General features: G+C 38.3%; 1 protein-coding gene across 2 annotated transcripts; it reads right to left on the reverse strand.

The window, feature by feature from the left end:
* Window positions 1–16: 16 nt before the first annotated feature.
* LOC125228854 (tetraspanin-4-like) lies at window positions 17–16,879 on the reverse strand. Of its 2 annotated transcripts, none has more exons than XM_048133549.1 (7): window positions 16,628–16,879; window positions 15,108–15,198; window positions 12,313–12,504; window positions 6,780–6,854; window positions 5,491–5,670; window positions 3,386–3,517; window positions 17–2,035 (listed from the first exon to the last, which is right to left on the reverse strand). In XM_048133549.1, exons 2-7 carry the CDS (start codon window positions 15,183–15,185, stop codon window positions 1,988–1,990), a joined length of 705 nt encoding a protein of 234 aa, XP_047989506.1. In that variant the 5' UTR covers window positions 15,186–15,198; window positions 16,628–16,879; the 3' UTR covers window positions 17–1,987. The 2 variants fall into 2 exon arrangements, with proteins under 2 accessions (XP_047989506.1, XP_047989507.1); XM_048133550.1 differs by having other exon boundaries at window positions 15,108–15,207.
* Between the last annotated feature and the right edge of the window lie 1,898 nt (window positions 16,880–18,777).

Consider the following 18,777-nt stretch of genomic DNA (forward strand, 5'->3'; position numbering starts at 1 on the left):
AAACCAAACAAGTTTATTGCACTTTTAAAATGTTTATTGAATAATTTAAAAAAGTACAAATAGTGGACGTTATTTATCTCTACACATCAAATAGGTGGTTTGCTTTCTGTGCGAAAAGAAAAATCGTAAAATTTATATCGAATCCACAGAACACAAAAACTGTTATTTCCGTGATTGGATCTTTCACAATCCTTCTCTTCAGGAACGGACTATAGATATAATTATTTAGTTTATAGCTAAACAAGTGGACATAATTACTCTTTGAAAAAGATCCTCGGATATGTATCGAAACATATCGAACGTTATTTCGCCTTAAGTGGACATAATAAATAATAAGCAAAGAAAATTAGGTAATATTTGTAAAATTGCACGCAATGCACCATTAAACACCTTAAAACATCATTTAGAAAAAAAAACTTATTAATATAATTTTCACTGATATTGCTTGCATGTGCAACTTATGTATAAAATATTAACCGTAAACTTTATTTGCTTATTAAGAATAATACCAGCTAAAATTATGACTCGCATAGGACATTCCAATCCAAAGGTTGCTTAAATTAGGTCCTTTACATCCTGAATTCCACCAGAATTCCAAATTATGATAAAAATGGTTCTTATTGCATTCGAATCACGAGGAGAAGAGGACCCGTTAAGGTGAAGTCACATCTATCAACATCGAGCCTCATTTTATGTATGAGAAATCGCTTATTATGAAGACGCTTATTACGCATCGGAAATCTGAAACCATGCGAACGCATGTTCATATACTTAACGAGCGATATCTCATACACAAAATGCGGCTCGATGCTGATAGATGTGACTTCACCCTTAGGCATGGAACGCAACATATAGTTTTTATATTCAAGTACCTAATATAATCTAATGTTGTACTACAGTTTTCTGAGATTGAATCACTCCAAAATAACTATACATATAGATTTCGAAATCTAGATAGGTATACATATTATTTTGAAATATTTATTACAAAAAGTTAATTACAAACAGGGAAACATTACAAATACATAGGTATACCTACATGTATCGCTTAACTTCAAAACTGGGTAAATCCATTCTGGTATAAGGTGGATTATCTTCCAGATCACATTGTATTTTTTAATTTTATTGTATATTCAACCTTAAAGCAGAATGGATTTACCCAAGTTTGAAGTTAAGCGACACACATATAATTATTACCTATACATATACCTACAATTAACGTCTAAGATATGTTTATAAGTTGGAATTAGATTAGTAACCATTGCAATGTAATGACAATAATGCACAGTAACATCTCTGTATCCTCAAAATAACCTACAATGTAAGAAGTGAAATGTGTCATATAAAATAAAAATAAAAAATAAATATTATAGGACATTCTTACACAGATTGACTGAGGCCCACGGTAAGCTCAAGAAGGCTTGTGTTGTGGGTACTCAGACAACGATATATATAATATATAAATACTTATATACATAGAAAACATCCATGACTCAGGAACAAATATCTGTGCTCGTCACACAAATAAATGCCCTTACCGGGATTCGAACCCAGGACCGCGGCGTAGCAGGCAATAAGGCGTGGCAGGTATATAAAAGAAATATAATATAGTGTGCATACAACATACATTGTCATTATATGTTTACAAAAGTAATAAGAATAAGTTAGAAAATTGCAACGATATTGCACGAAATGCTCTAATATCAAGTGGTCTTATTTGATATCGTATACTCAGTACCTAAATCGTTACATCGCACACAATTGTAAGTCATTTGTAATAGCGCCTACATGACCTAGTTTAATATTTGTGTAGCAATAAAATTCAGCTTTACAATCGAAATTTCACGAAAAGAAGATACCTACCAATTTGCACAAATATGGCGAAGTGTGTAACTGTGTAGGCGCCATTACACTGTGGCTCTGTAGACGTCTCTTGCATACCAGGTAAGAACGCTACCTCTGTTAGAGCGAGATAAATAGCACTGTTTCACTCTATCTTCACGAAGAGCCCGCACGACAATATCAAGCCCAGCAACTGCAAACAAAATTACTATTGACTAAAGAAGGTGAAAAATGGGAACGAAAATGACATTAAGTAAATGAAATTAATGACACTGTATGGATTTCGTTTTTGCCAATAGCACAGTATAACAAAGAGTACTATCGTACAGTATGGCCACTCCCGCTCCCCGTTGAAAGTGCCACCCACCCCCTCTCGGTTACCTCACAGGTACCGCCTGTCAAAAACGCGAACAGTCGACCTGCCACATCTCACTCAAACAAGCATAGTACGCTAAGACTTATTTGATCGCCAGTGTCCGAGGTGTGCCAATAGACTACGGAAAAAAATATCTTATTAGTAGATACAAATGCCATATAATTACTTCGCAAACGTTTATATTAACATGTAAGTAATTTGACATAAAAAATCTACTTGATACTTGTTACAGTGTCAAGTTGATCCGGTTCGAAGGACCAGTGACATTGATCAATCATGCCTAGTTATCTTTAATCGCGGTAAATTAATTACGCGAAGGCAACTGACCTCGTGCCTACGATTAATTGTCTTGCAAACATTACCTCGCTGTAGATTGTGGCTGGCTGATTTGTCAAATATAACCTTTAATGAAAGGACAATAAGAACCAAGGCACACGTCCTCGTGAATGACATTATTCATAAGTAGGTATGCTTTAGAAATATAATTTATTTATTGTAGTAATGGGACATACATAAATATTGATTTACGGAAATTGCATAGATTAATTCCGTGTTTATCACAGGACGTCAAAAGTGCGAATCGAGTTGTAAATTCTCAATACAATCGTTCCATATATATTTTTTTTCTTTAGAGAAAAGCTGTTTTAATGTGTGTTTAACTAACTTGGTAGGAATTTTCAACAGGGTTTGTAGCCAAGAGTATAGTTGTATGGTTTTAGAATATCAGAATGCACAAGATAATCCATACTAATATTATAAATGTGAAAGTGTGTGTGTCGGTTTGTTTGTCCGTCTTTCACGGCAAAACGGAGACGAATTGAGGATTTTTTTAAGTGGAGATAGTTGAAGGGGTGGACACTTGGACAGTGACATAGGCTACTTTTTGTCTCTTTCTAACCCCCCACTTCCCTAAAGGGAGGGGGGGGGTTGTATGGATCATTCCGCTATTTTCGAGTTTAACGCGGGCGAAGCCGCGGGCAAAAGCTAGTCTTATATAACTGGATTCCGACCTTTTAAAACCATAGGACTATACAATCGATGACGCTCCGTAGCGTATCGTAGTTATCGCTCTTCCGTATTGGCGCTATAGAACCATTTGCGTAACGTTCGCCGCGGAGCGTCAAGGATTGTACTCTTGGCTACAGCAACAGGTCACAGATCACTTACCATGATGAACGCCACGATGATGGCGATGACGCCGACGTACACGGCGTTCTCGCGCAGGAACGCCACCGTCTGCGGCAGGCAGCCGTCCATGTACATGTTCGCCGGGTTGCTCGAGTACTTGCAGTCCATGCGCTACACATACAAAATACTTGTTTATAATATCATAACTAGTTAAAAGATGAATCTGAACAGATAATCTTTGGAAAGAGACAATTAACGTCACATAAGCAAGAAAGAGACAACGCTCTACAAATACAAAAAACCGATGTGCAATCATTACCGCAGGGTCCTGTAAATATTCTTATGTAAAATGTCACTAAGGGCCATTTGCATCAACCACATTTAACAGACACATCATCGTCACGCAGCAGACGTCTATGGAACTTCCCATACAATAAAATTTAACGAACAGATGGGTTGGTGCAACCGGCCCTTAGACAGGTCAGAAACGACTATCCTTCCCGCTCATTCTTAGTTACTCTTTTACGAAAGATTTGATTATAATTTATAAGCTGCTGCAATACCAGAAGTGTGAAGTACCTACACTTGCGTAAGTACTTGGGAAATTTTTAACACGATATCCCTCTGAACGCCAATGACATGAAGTGAAGCACGCGACTACAGCGCAATATCATGCTTGTAGACAGTACGATGGCACGCCACAAACGAGAAGCATGAGCGTTTACTAGTAAACATTTCAGAAAAATGCTCACCTTGCCCGGGTAGACTAGACTCCCCTGCAGCAGCTCTCAGGCAGTTTGCCGTTCCAATACTTGTATTTGTGCACGCCGCAATATTGCAGGTAAGTCTGCGTGTCATCCCAGGCGCGCCTGTTCTCGAGTCGGGTCACTATCAAATTTACCTTATCGCTAAAAGACTATATAGCTGACATGTCTGGATTGTGTTATGTCTTTGTGGCTACGTAGACATGAATGCTAAATGCATCTTTAGCAAAACGTCTGTATCTTAAAACATAACAATTTAAAATGATCTAACTGCAAAACATCTTCATCTTCGAATGTCTGTATTACAAAACAGACATGAACGCTAAACAGTCGAGGAGCAAAAAGTCTGGATTGTTTAATGTTTTTATTGCTAAAAAGAATAAACGCCGAACGACCCGTTAGCAAAACGTCTGGTTTTAAAATGCTTAAGTGCCTTTAGAATTCAAACCTTCTCGCACTGTTAATAAGAAATGTTACATATTTATTATAAACCATGACGTCCATGACACATTATATTTCCGGACGTTTTGCTACTGTATCGTTCTGTGTTGACGTCAATTAACTAACTTCACTTTTGACTTTTTAGATATGCTAATCATACGGACTATGTATATTTCCAGACGTTTGGCTACTCATTCATTCTAAGTCTTAGCCATCCAGTTAAATTAACTTTTTGCTGATTGAGTATTCTACTTTCAAGTCATCCCAGCTGAATTGACTTTATGCTGACTGTATATTTACATTTTCTGACATCTAGCCGAAATAGTCGTTTAGCGATAAGACAAACTTGATAGTGACCCCTCGAGTCGCACGCCGTAGACCGGAATGGACGCCAAGGGTTACCAAAAGTGCCCCACCTTGCCCGGGTAGACCTCCTTGCAGCAGCTTCTCGGGCACGTTCCCGTTCCAATCCTTGTAGTTGTGCACGCCGCAGCACTGCAGTTAAGTCTGCGTGTCATCCCAGGCGCGCCTGTTCTCGAGTCGCACGCCGTAGACCGGAATGGACGCCAAGGTTTAACAAAAGTGCCCCACCTTGCCCGGGTAGACCTCCTTGCAGCAGCTCTCGGGCACGTTCCCGTTCCAATCCTTGTAGTTGTGCACGCCGCAGCACTGCAGTTAAGTCTGCGTGTCATCCCAGGCGCGCCTGTTCTCGAGGTGCACGCCGTAGACCGGAATGGACGCCAAGGTTTAACAAAAGTGCCCCACCTTGCCCGGGTAGACCTCCTTACAGCAGCTCTCGGGCACGTTCCCGTTCCAATCCTTGTAGTTGTGCACGCCGCAGCACTCCAGTTAAGTCTGCGTGTCATCCCAGGCGCGCCTGTTCTCGAGTCGCACGCCGTAGACCGGAATGGACGCCAAGGTTTAACAAAAGTGCCCTACCTTGCCCGGGTAGACCTCCTTGCAGCAGCTCTCGGGCACGTTCCCGTTCCAATCCTTGTAGTTGTGCACGCCGCAGCACTGCAGGTTGGTCTGTGTGTCGTCCCACGCGCGCGTGTACTCCGGCCGCACGCCGTAAAACGGAATCGACGCGAACATCTCGCGGTCTAGGGTGCTCAGCACCTGCAACGAGTCGAGAGTCAGTTGGTCAACTCAACTCAAACTTAAAAATATCTTTTCACCACACCAACTGATAATGATTAATTTTGCTATTCGAAAACGGATAGCAAAATTGCATTTTACCCACAAGAGTGCAAAGTAATTCCATACAAATTTTAACTTGATACCTTGAGCTGGCTGGTAGAATTCACCTATAAATAATTATTTTGAATCATAAATATTGAATAGATTGCTGGAAATGATTTAGTTTCATGTTTTATAGTCAGTATTTTGTTCTTATTGGAGTGGTGAAAAATTTTGTGTTTTACTCGGTGGCAAAGTTTGTTTAACCTACGTGCCTTGAAACCCTCGCAACGCTCAAGATTCCACTTTTATTCATAACTATTATTCATGTAGGCCTAATTACAAGCTCTTGTGAATAGTTCATTACATATACCGGGTGCCCAGTAATTAATGGACAACCTTTTAACCACCAAGAGGGCACCTACCAAAATTTTAGGTGGTAAATATTAAAATTTTAAAAAGTGTGAAAATCTCGAAAACCAGGCGACTTTTCCTAAACCTTAAAGTCGATTTTCTGGACCATTATGTCTTGGTGGTTAAAAGGTTGTCCATTAATTACCGGGCACCCTGTATATCATGATCTTAATCTAACCTAATTATCAGAGCAATTTATTGTTGTAATTATTTTTCATAATAATATTGAGTCTATAATTACAGTTTCATATAAAAATAATCGTTAAACAAAAAATATATAATATGTATATATCGGCGTATATGTCGGTATTTCATGAAACGTAGTCCCATTTTTCGCTTTGGTCAGCATCCAAAGTATAAAAATGTGTCGAAGTCTAGGTCCCACTTTGTCGTTTACCAACATCATATTCATCGTCCTCCCACCGTCCTTGCGTTGCGGCATTCGCCACGGCTCGTGGGAGCCTGGGGTCCGCTTTGACAACTTTGTCGTTTACCATAAGGACACGATTTTCTTGTATTGTATAGAGATACTGATAAACTGTGGAAATGTTTTACTGACAGGCGAGAAAATGGACTTTTTGCTTGTGGAGACAAGGCACCGCTGTCTTATAGGGTTGATTAGTAAGTAGTTTTACCTTTTCTCGAAACACGAACTGCAAGATGCCTCCAACAAGCATCAGCACGAAAATTATGAACACGAGGATGTAATACTGAAACAATGAGGGGATCATGTATGAAATTTAGAAATAAGTAAACCAAAATCGCAAGGCCGCCAATAGCTCAAAAGAGATGCATAAGTCGACTTACTAAATATATACCTTTTTTTATACTACGTCGGTGGCAAACAAGCATAAGGCCGTTTTCACATTATCCGATCCGATATCGGATGTCATAAGGATTTCAATGGAAAAAATACAAGATGGCGCCTGTAATGTATGGGATATCGGTCCTACATCCGATATCGGATCGGATAATGTGAAAACGCACTAACGGTCCGATGGAAGGCGGTCACCGTAACCTATGGACGCCTGCAACTCAAGGAGTGTCACAGGCGCGTTGCCAACCCATTAGAAACTTCTACCTTCAACCCATTACACTCCCTTTTGCTGTGTTAAGTACACAGCAAAAAGAAGTGTACAAGTTCCAAGGAGGGTTCGGCTTACCGACGACTCAAAGGACAATAGACGGAACAAATTAGTATCTGCAAAGTAAATGTAACAAATAGGTTTCCCTTTATATCCAAATCATTAAAACTGCCTTCTATGCTTTCATTTTATATTCTAGTGATAGTTATTATTATTATTATTATTATTATTTATTAATTCATTAACAATATTACAATTGTATTTGAATGTTACTTAAATCTAGTCCTTAAATCTAAAAAAGTAAATAATTTAATCTAACATGCAGAACAATATCAAACGTATTTATTTAATTAAATTAGCTACATTGGCAAATTACTAAAGTAGGTCGTAAACTCCTCGATAGAATAAAAGCACTCCTTCAACAGCAATGTTTTTAATTTATTTTTAAATTTACTAAGGCTAGTGATAGTTCTCCACTCACTGGGAAGCTTGTTGTAGAGCTGCACACTCTGATATTCGGCACAGTGTGTGACTATTTTAAGCTTAGGCTGCAATTTACAATGTAGGTATTTCCTTCTTGTGCTTAGGCGTATCTCCCTCTCCTCAGGGGTCTCGTAGTCGTTGAGATTTTTGACCAAGTCTGAGAGGAGTAGAAGGATGTACAAGGACGGGACAGTCAGAATTTTTAAATCGAGGAAAAATTCCTTACAGGACTGTGTTTGTGGAACTCGTACTATAGTTCTCACGGCTCGCTTTTGTATTATAAAGGCTTTATTCATGTTATAGTCATAGCTGTTTCCCCAGCATTTGACACTATAACGAAGTTTTGATTCCACTAGTGCATGGTATATCATTTTGAGGTATTTTTGCTCCACTATGTACCGCAGACTTCGCAAGATATAACAAGCTGAGCTAATTGAGTTTTCTATGGTCGTTAGTTCATTTTTCCATGTGAGTAAATCGTCTATATGAATACCAAGAAACTTCACACTGCTTACATTTTCTATTCTATGGCCACAGAACGACAGATTCAGTTGGTCCTTTTGTCTGACTGTAGACTTCAGGAGCATGGCGCAAGTTTTACTCGAGTTCACCTTCAGGTTGTTACAGCTAAACCACCAGTCGAATAATTCCAGAGCACGATTAGCTTTTCTATTCAGAGCCTCAAGTGAATTAGCGCTTACAATCGCATTTGTATCGTCGGCAAAAACTATTAGGCTGATATCCGACAATTCTCTTCTTATGAATTGTGCCAAGTCGTTTGTGTAGAGCACAAAAAAGACTGGACCCAGGATAGAGCCTTGTGGTACTCCACGCGTTAGCTTAATGGGTCTGGATTTTATAACATTTTCCCGATCACCTTCTACATCTGTTATTTCCACGAACTGCGTTCTATTGTGAAAGTAGGATTGTATAAGATTTAAGGCCTTGCCTCTAATGCCGTAGAACTCCAGTTTTGCGAAGAGTATATTATGGTCGACCATATCAAATGCCGAGCTTAGGTCCAAAAATATTGCAGCTACTTTGAGCTTATCGTTTAATTTATTTACTATAGTATTTATTAATGTGTCAATCGCTTGAATGGTACCTTTAGACTTTTGGTATGCGTATTGAGTTTCACTCAGGATCGCGTTCGAGCATAGGTGAGCCATTAGCTTTTTTAGAACAATTTTCTCTAAAATCTTGGATAATGTTGGTAACAGGGATATTGGACGATAATTAGCTGGATCCGTTTTTAGCCCTTTTTTGTGGATGGGAATAATTCGGGCAATTTTGAATTGATCCGGAAATAACCCCTGTGAAAGGCAGTTGTTATACAAGTGTGCTAATGACTCCGCAAGAATATCCAGATTTTCTTTTATTATGGATAAAGGAATGTCATCGTATCCCACAGATTTCTTACTTTTCATATGTTTTACGATATTTCTAATTTCTTGGGCATTTGTTTCATTGAAGTGTATGTCATTATATTGTCTTTGGTTATTATTTACTAAAATATTTATTGCTAAGTTGGGGTTCAGGAATTGGCCCATGCTAGTGTTGCCTTTATCAAACACAGTAGAGAAAGTGTCTGCCACTTCGTGAGGATCGCTTATGATTCTATTGTCTATCTTAAGTAGCAGCTTTTGGCAGCCGATAGTTGGAAGCTTATTTCTATGTTTGTTTACAACTGACCAGATTGATTTAGATATATTTGCAGCGTTTTTTATTTCATGCGTGATGCTATTCCTCTTTGCTGCGTTTATAATTTTTCTATATAGGCGTATGTACCTCTTCCTATAGTCAGCAATAGATTTGTCTAAACTATTTATGTTTCCACTAAGCAAGAACCTTTTCATCTTGCTCGAGACTCTGAGGCCCTTGGTTATCCAGATTAATTTGTTTGCTTTCCTTAAGTTTGTTTTTTTCTTATGTTTTTTAAAAGAACAAGTAAATGCCGTGTTAAAATTGTCAATAAATTGGTCTATTCCCAGTGCGCGCCAGTTTTGTTGCATTAGTTTAGTCTTAAACATAACATTGTTTTTTTCAGAGAGAGTTCGTCTTTCCCTGTACAAAATTTGTTCTTTCAGTGCGCTACCCGTACTTTCGACTTTTAGGCGGCACGAGATTCCTGCATGTCCGTCACCTAGTCCATTGTGATCGACTGCTGTTAAGACCACGCAGTCCCTCGGCAGGTTGGTCAGTATGTTATCTAAACAGGAAAAAGTCGAATCTCGTTTGAAGGTAGGTACATTGATAAGGTGCCTGAAGTTGTAACGCTTAATTAGTGAGAGAAATTCAGTAGCCTTATTTGTATCATTCAGAATATTGATATTAAAGTCTCCGACCAACAAACATTTTTTGTCAAAAAAGTGCTCCAAAAATTTCTCTAATCGATCCATAAACGTGTCGAAATTTTTATCTACCGGGTTCCTATAACAACAACATATACATATATTCGTTGACATATCTTTAATACCACATAGTTCAAAACTTTCACATTTATATAGTTTCTTACATATTACCAGGTCTTCGACCAGTTTATTCATTTTTCCAACAATTAAACTACCACCTCTTATTTTATTTGGTCTGGTATTATAGCACATTAAATCATAATTATGTAAATTAAATAGAGGAGCTGTAGCTTTGTTGAGAAAGTGTTCTGTAATGCCGATGAAATCATACTCTACATCAGTTCCCTCAAGATACAGCTCCAGCTCATGTGTTTTATTGCTAACGCCACAGAGGTTTTGGTGAAAAATATTTAGATAAGTGTATTCTACATCAACAGTATTTTCATGTAGTATATTATTCATTTTGGGAAAATGTTTGAGAGATCTGTCTTCCGCGTTAGGCACGAAAAAAAGATAATTGATTAGTTTTTTCAACTATATTTATGTGGTCTTGTAAGCTAACAATAATATTTCTCATACCACTATTTTTGAGTTTGCCATTCCATGAAGAGAACATTTCATAGGTAAGATTTAAGTTAGGATCGAAAAAAGTTGAGTATTGGTACTTCATGATGTCATTATACAAAAAAGTGTTAAAAGTGTCTACCCTAGCATTAAACAACAGAGCACCACATATGTATGTCGGACACACGATAATAACGTTGGTAATATTATTTAGTTCCTTTAACACCTCTCCTGTCTGTTTCACCAGTTTATAATAGTCTTGTGTGTTGCAGAAATCTTGTTCTCCTGTCAGAATCACACAATAGTCTTTTTTCGTTAGGGTTTTTGCCTGGTCACTCGCCGCTTTTAGCAGGTCCTGTAGCCCACTACTAGGCAGGATGTGATGACAATACTCGAAATGCTGAAGTCTTTCTTGTCCTTTTATTATTTGTAGTATCTTGTTCCTATTATTGTCGCTGAAGAAAAGAATCCTGTTTTTTGAAGACTCAGGTGTGTGACGTACTTTTCGTGGTATATTCGTAGACTTTTTCAATCTAGGTGTATTTGTTTCCACTAGTTGTTTGAAGGGCTCTAGCGTTGAGATCGGAGATATATTTTCAGGTGAGCCATCGCATGACAAGGGTCTCTTTTCTATCCTAGAACTAGAGGAAGTCCGAAAGAGTGAGTGTGATTTTTTTGTGCTTCGCTTCACTTTGCTAGATCTATTAATAGGTGTCCTAATAGGGGATCCCACTGTTTGACTTTGTACCAAGTTCTTGTAAAAGTCACATTTTTTCCGCGTTTCGCTTAACGTGTCTTGTAGCTTATAATTATTATAATAATTATTAGTTATATTCGTATCCTTAACGTAGGTAATCCAGATTTCGTTAGATACATATATATATATATATGCATCAGATGGCAGTCTGAATAACACATCAGGTGAAAACAGCGTGATCCGACTTATTGCGATGGTGCCGGAGTTGTGATACCTACGCCAGCTAGTATCATGACCTACAAAAGGTCGCATATTCAGATCAACAAGTAAGGAACTAAAATACCAAACACCAACGTATAAGTACTTGAAATACGACGTTCTTCCATCAAAAAGCGCCTCGAGGCTTAGCGTTATTCTGTCACTAATAATATTTTTCCAAGCATAAGGTTTGCTAGTTTAACACGAAAGGGTCTTTTCAAGCACGCGATATCGACCTTAAGGCAACCATTACAATAAAGGAGTTTATAAACAACGGGGTTCTTTGAACTACACGTACCTACTTATAGGTACTAACTGTCGCACTGTCTTTTGTTTAATTCCTGTAACGTATTTATTATTTAAGCTTTTATTTATTGATTATCAAGAGTGATTTGCACTTGCCTAAAGGAACTCTTATTTACTTGAGCCACTACCACTATCCCTCTCGGCTCAAGGCAATTCAACCGAGCGTAAGAGTAAGTATGTAGGAGGACTGGAGTACTTGATCTCCTTAGCCGCTTTGCAGCAGTAGAGGAGCGTGGGCACGCCTATGACGACCACCGCGGCACAGACTGCACGAATACTTGTCATAGTTGCAGTGAGCAGCATGCACTTGACCTGAACCGCGCCGTAGCAGCCGAGCAGCGCGAGCAGCATGACTGCCGCCCCCGTAGCCACCACCCACCTCGGTACCGACTAAGAGTAGGTACATCATAGTTGCCATAGTTACCGTTAGCAGCATGCACTTGACCTCCTTAGCCGCGCCGCAGCAGCCGAGCAGCGCGAGCAGCATGACGGCCGCCCCCGTGGCCACGACCACGCCTACGGACGCGATGAACATGTTGTTGCTCATGAGCGTGCTGGAGAAGGAGCGTGTCACCCACACCCACGCGCCCAGCGCCAGCGCCAGAAGACCGCCGATCTGCAATTAAACAAATGCTACTTATAATCGCTCAAATCTGATAAACAACAAATTAATACCTAATTTTATTATTAATTATCTATCTACAAAATTGTTTGTAACGCCGTGTCTTGCGTGGGCGCCGTCGCGTCTCATCGCATTGTCTACTTCCATATCGCTAAGGTTTGATTTCGTATGCGTCGCATCGCCGTCGCGCGACCATCGCGCGACCGTCGCCCACGGCGTAACCAACACTAAAACTCGAAAACAAAGCACCTTGATGGATCAATGTCATTTGCCTTCTTTCTGTGATGACTGTTTACGGTGTGGAACCTATTCACATCATAGGTACTCATAAGTCAACATATGGTTTACAGTCTTTGCTAGTACATACCTTATGGTTCTCTGCCGGCAGAACATTGCAGAAACTCCTTTTTAATGTTTAACAATATGGACAACAGTGTCTAAGAAAACATTCAGTTGAGAAAGTCATTAAGAAACTCCTATTAAGAATTTCCAATTACTGGTCTTTTTATCGACAGCTCTACATACTCGTATACATATAATTCCCCAAACGTCGTAGGGCCCAAATGGAAGCGAATGCTTGATTAATGATGAAAAATAGTAATATTAGTACCTACCTCCTGTAGTAACAAATAAAATAAAACCATAATAAAAGGGCTTTCATCGCGTGTGAATGACTAGGGCTGTGCAAGGCAGAGGTGTCGTTGATTTATATTAGGAATTTATAACCTGGCGCTGGCGTCACCCACGCCTCTGTTAACTACGCGGAAGTCGAGATAAGAATCTAACTTCGCTGGGCCATAGAAATAGGTCACTGGTTGACTCTGTTCTGGTCTTTTGTTGTTTTTAGGGTTCCGTACCAAAAAGGTATAACAGGAACCCTTATGGTGCGACTCTGTCCGTCTGTCTGTCCGTCTGTCACATTCCTAAATATCTCGAGGACTACTAATGCTATCAACTTGAAATTTGGAATAGTTGTGAACATTGTAAACCTCTACAAATAGAAAGTATATTTTTTTTAAATATATTAATTTTAATTGTAGAAAATGGCCAAAATGAAAGGGGGGGCAAACTGTAAATTTCAAGGTACTATGTCAAGTGGGGTATCGTTGGAAAGAGCTCAAATTGAACGTAAATAAGCTATTTTTTATAATTTTTTTGTTGTGGAAAAAAAAAGAATTTTGAAGGAAAATGTAAAAAAAAATACCGTTCCCCCCCCTTATCTCCGAAGTTACCCCAACGAAAAATTATGAAAATTTTAGTAAACATTGGTTTTATGCTATATATTACAGGAAAAATATAATCGTGTTTGTATTTTGAATACTTTTTTTTTAATTCATAAAAAACTTTTCAGATTTTTACTTTGGATTTTTCCTAGAAATATTCTAGACATGTATTTTTATATATACATATACCTAATTATATATTTTTTGTTTAACGATTATTTTTATATGAAATTGTATATTATAGACTCAATATTATTATGAACAATAATTTACAACAATAAATTGCTCTGATAATTAGGTTAGATTAAGATCATAATATATATGTAATGAACTATTCATAAGAGCTTGTAACTAGGCCTACATGAATAAAGATATTTTGAATTGAATTGAATTTCAATTTACCCACCCTTGCGGATGTATATCGTACTTCAAATTAATACGAGGTGTTACGTAAACCATTTTCTGTCCAATAAAGTAAAAACTGTTTAAATCGGTTAACATTATAAAGAATTATCCCTGAAAAACCAGGTCGCGCAAATTAGTTAGCAAATTGACCGGGAGATGGCGCTATACACTATAATACTCATTAGTGCCTATACTTTTGTCTTCTAGTCAAGTCATTAGAGTTATATGAAAATATGAGATTATTTTTACTAGGTAGTTTGAAAGAAAGTTTGTACGGAACCCTCGGTGGGCGAGTCCGACTCGCACTTGGCCGGTTTTTTTTTTTTAATATGAATAGGTAGACGTTTGACCACGAGTTGTTTGAGTAAAATTCAAATTGTGGTATACGAGTACTACAAGTGGCTTCCACGATATTTTTTTTTTAAATAGAGGTACATACCTACCTTAACCCATCGTATGCTTATACACGGATCCGTGCCAGGCCTACGTCACTCGCTCGCGGTCGCGTTCATTCGAATGAACAAGTGTCGTATGGCACGTACTTACTATTCTTCTGAGTTTTACTTAGTATTAGCAGGTATTAGTTAAATAAAGCGTAGATAGGTAAATACCTAACAAACAAATGTCGTTTTGCGGGCAAGTGAAGGATCTGTAACGTTAGTAACTTATTAATAATCTGTGTCCGTGCGTCAAATTAGGTCATTTTTTTGCATTTTTTCCGGAAGGATTTTTTTTTGCTCTACGTGGAACAGCCGGTTGGAAGATTCTCCTTTCGAAATTAACCAAGCATTTATGTGCTTCGAAATTACCCCAATGCACCCTATGTATAAATTACCCGCCAGTCGAGATGGTCGCCTTGTACCTTACTCGCTTCCAAGAAAGTATGCGTAATCCATTATCGTTTTCATAGGTATTTTAGTAAAGAGTTCCTACAAGTTAATATAACTAAGAAAAAGCCAACTTACTTACAAAGGTAACAACGTTGATGCATATCAGCGAGAACTTCATACATCGCCCGCAACTGTCCATCGTGCCGCCCATTCCCATCCCGTCGGCTGGCCTGAAACACCAACATGAATAAATTATGAACACATAACCTAAGTTTGTTCATACTTACATCAATATAACACATGAGTTTGTTGGTACATACGTGTATCAGAATCAATTTTGGCAGAGGTGCCCAACTGCCCATAATATAGGTACCAGGTACCATCGTCGTCTATCGCGCTTTGAAATTGGCCCATGATTGAACTTTCCCGCTTGTAGAGGATTTGTCTTTCGGGAAATTTTATATAGGTACTTAGATTATTTAAAATACCTTTTCGTTTTTTTTTCCTCTTACAAGTTAATTATGAAAAACCTAAAAATAGAACCTCAAGACATATAAAAACAATAACCTACTATTAACAAGAGGTAACTTTTGTAACGCTCCTATGGTTTTTAAATAGATGCATCTTGCATCGGAAACCAATTTTGAAAGCACTTTCGTTTTCTTTTAACTACCTATAGATTCGTTATTATTATTAAATAAAATATATTACACTGGTTCGCCTTTCATTGTTGTTAACTTAATCTTAACACTTTTTCCCTCGTCTCCGTAGCCATATTTGACGTTATTAAAGTTACTCAAAAGAAATCTAGAAGGCTTTGAGCTTTTTTAGGGATCCGAACCCAAAGTGACTAAACGTAGGTAACCCATTTTTAAACTGACTTAGTATGCTAATGTTCATCCGACTATCTGGCAGCAGGCGGGAAAAAATCTATTTATTATAGATTTGTTTAAATTGTATTTTATTAGCATACTAAGTCAGTTTCCCCTTCAAGATACAACATCTATCGTACCTATTTACAAAAATTAAAAAGCTTAAACTCGGTGAAGTCAGTGATACTTAAATAAAGCGATTGAATGATATAGCTACTACGACTACGGAACCTTTCAACCGCGAGTCAGAATCACACTTTGTTTTACCTATACCTACACCTATGTATTATTTTTAAAATTATTTATAAATATTAATAGTTTAATTAGTAAATAACTATCTAAAAGTAAAAATCTTATACAAGGTCCACTAAACTGCAAGTAAGTGCTCGCACATAGTTCGTCATTTCAACTTCTACAGGTGCAATAATGTCATGCACGACGCGGCTAAATTACATACGTACAAGTAGGTATACCCGTTTCGCGTTTCGAGACTTGATATTGATACTAAACCCACCCATTGCATGAGTTACGACGAATTCAAGGTGATCTCCCGCAAAAACAAGGTCCATCTGATCGCAGGTCCCTTCTCTAACTAATTAATGATAACCCTCGCGTAACAAAAAGTGAAAGTTCATGTGCTATTGATGAATACCAACAATTTTTATTTGTTTGAAAAGATTTCAACGAGCCCGCGGAGTTGTAAAGACAGTTACAATAACGAAAGATTTTTTTTTAAAAGGGAACTAAAAATAATTTCAGTAAAAACATAAATAACTATTGTACTTACCCTTTATAACTGGATCTCAACAACAAAACTTGTTTGTCACCGATGCCGTGGCGTCTTCGAAGAGTTTGGCGCGAAATCCAACAACACAACGTGTGCACAATTTTGTATTCACTGATAACCTTTCACTTTATCATCACTCTTACTATCTAACTGTTTACGTCACTGTTCGATTTACAACGGATATAAGTTTTGAGTTCATTCAGCGTAGGTGACGAGCTGTGTGTCGCGGTCGGTGGGAAAGCCTCGACTGGTTGTTTGTTCGCGTGCCTCTCCCCACCAAGGGACTAACAACCTTCGAAGGCATTCTATGTTTTTACCGGCACGGTATGTGGTTTACATCTGTGTACTCCCATTACACGCCATGCGACCACTAGGTCAGCTTACGATTGAGGGTCTGGCGCATGTTAGCAATTCTATGTTACTATAGGCCACCTTTTCTTGTTTTTATTAGCGGTTTAAATTATGTAATTACCTATCTTAGAAATTCAGTAGTTAGATAGGAAACAGAAGATGCCCGAACTATCATAAAAGCGCAATTTATAGTCATGTGGAGCGCCCTCCCGCCTAAATTATATATTAGTTATGGACACCGTGTGTCTATAGGACGCTCCACGGGTTAAGTAATTAATTTTCTTTCGTTTTTAGGGTTCCGTAGTCAACTAGGAACCCTTATAGTTTCGCCATGTCTGTCTGTCTGTCTGTCCGTCCGTCCGTCCGTCCGTCCGCGGATAATCTCAGTGACCATTAGCACTAGCTAGCTAGCTATTAGCTAGCTAGTGTCTAGATGGCGGGATGATTTGCACAGGGGGGCTGGCGGAAACTGGATGCATAAAGCAGCAGACCTTGGGGGAGGCCTATGTCCAGCAGTGGACTGCAACGGGGTGATGATGATGATGATGATTAGCACTAGAAAGCTGAAATTTGGTACCAATATGTATATCAATCACGTCGACAAAGTGCTAAAATAAAAGTGGAAAAAATGTTTTACCCCCCTCCCCCTACATGTAAAGTGGGGACTGTTTTTTTTTTTTTCATTCCAACCACAACGTGTGATATATTGTTGGATATTAGGTATTTAAAAATGAATAACGGTTTACTAAAATCGTTTTTATTAATATTTTCGGAAATAATCGCTCCTAAAGGAAAAAAGTGTCCCCCCCCTCTAACTTTTGAACCATACATATGTTTAAAAAAAATATGAAAAAAATCACAAAAGTAGAACTTTATAAATACTTTCTAGGAAAATTATTTTGAACTTGATATTTTCAGTAGTTTTTGAGAAAAATACGGAAAACTACGGAACCCTACACTGAGCGTGGCCCGACACGCTCTTGGCCGGTTTTATTTGTTCACTATACCAACTGGTAAAGGCTTTTTTGATGCTGCGAAAACGGATGAGAGTTGCATTTTATCCACCACAGTGCAAAGTAATTTCATACAAATTTTAACTTGACAGTCTTGATATTGATACCCTATTCTGACTGAGAGAATGGACCTACTAGTATACCTAATATAAATGATCATTTAAAATCATAGGTAAATGTCTATTAAACTGATGGATTTGACTTATTTTGAGGTTTTACAGTTAGTATTTTCGTCGTGTTGGTATGGTGAATTTTATTTCACTCGAAAGAAAAGTTGTTGCGAGAAGTGGAATTTTGAGCGTTGAAAGGGTTTAAAGGCACGAAGTTTAAGCGCCTTGTAAAACATGTTAACTTTTTTAGGGTTCCGTACCTCTAAAAGGAAAAACGGAACCCTTATAGGATCACTCGTGCGTCTGTCTGTCCGTCTGTTACAGCCAATTTTCTCCGAAACTACTGAACCGATTAACTTGAAATTTGGCACGCATATGTAAACCTGTGACCCAAAGACGGACATGTAATTTAAATTAAGAAAATTTAATTATAGAGGCCACTTTTGGAAAGAGGCCACTTTTAAAAGTGAAAATTAAAAATCAAACTGTGTACTTAACACAGCAAAAGGGAATGTACAAGTTTCTAATGGGGTGGCAACGCGCATGTGACACTGTTTGAGTTGCAGGCGTCCATAGGTTACGGTGACCGCTTTACATCAGGCGGGCCGTATACTTACAACGCGAGTACTACTCGCACTTGGCCGGTTTTTTTTGTTCTGTAATTACTTAAACAAAT

The sequence above is a fragment of the Leguminivora glycinivorella genome, chromosome 8, assembly GCF_023078275.1.
Source record: "Leguminivora glycinivorella isolate SPB_JAAS2020 chromosome 8, LegGlyc_1.1, whole genome shotgun sequence".
NCBI classification, from domain to species: Eukaryota; Metazoa; Arthropoda; class Insecta; order Lepidoptera; family Tortricidae; genus Leguminivora; species Leguminivora glycinivorella.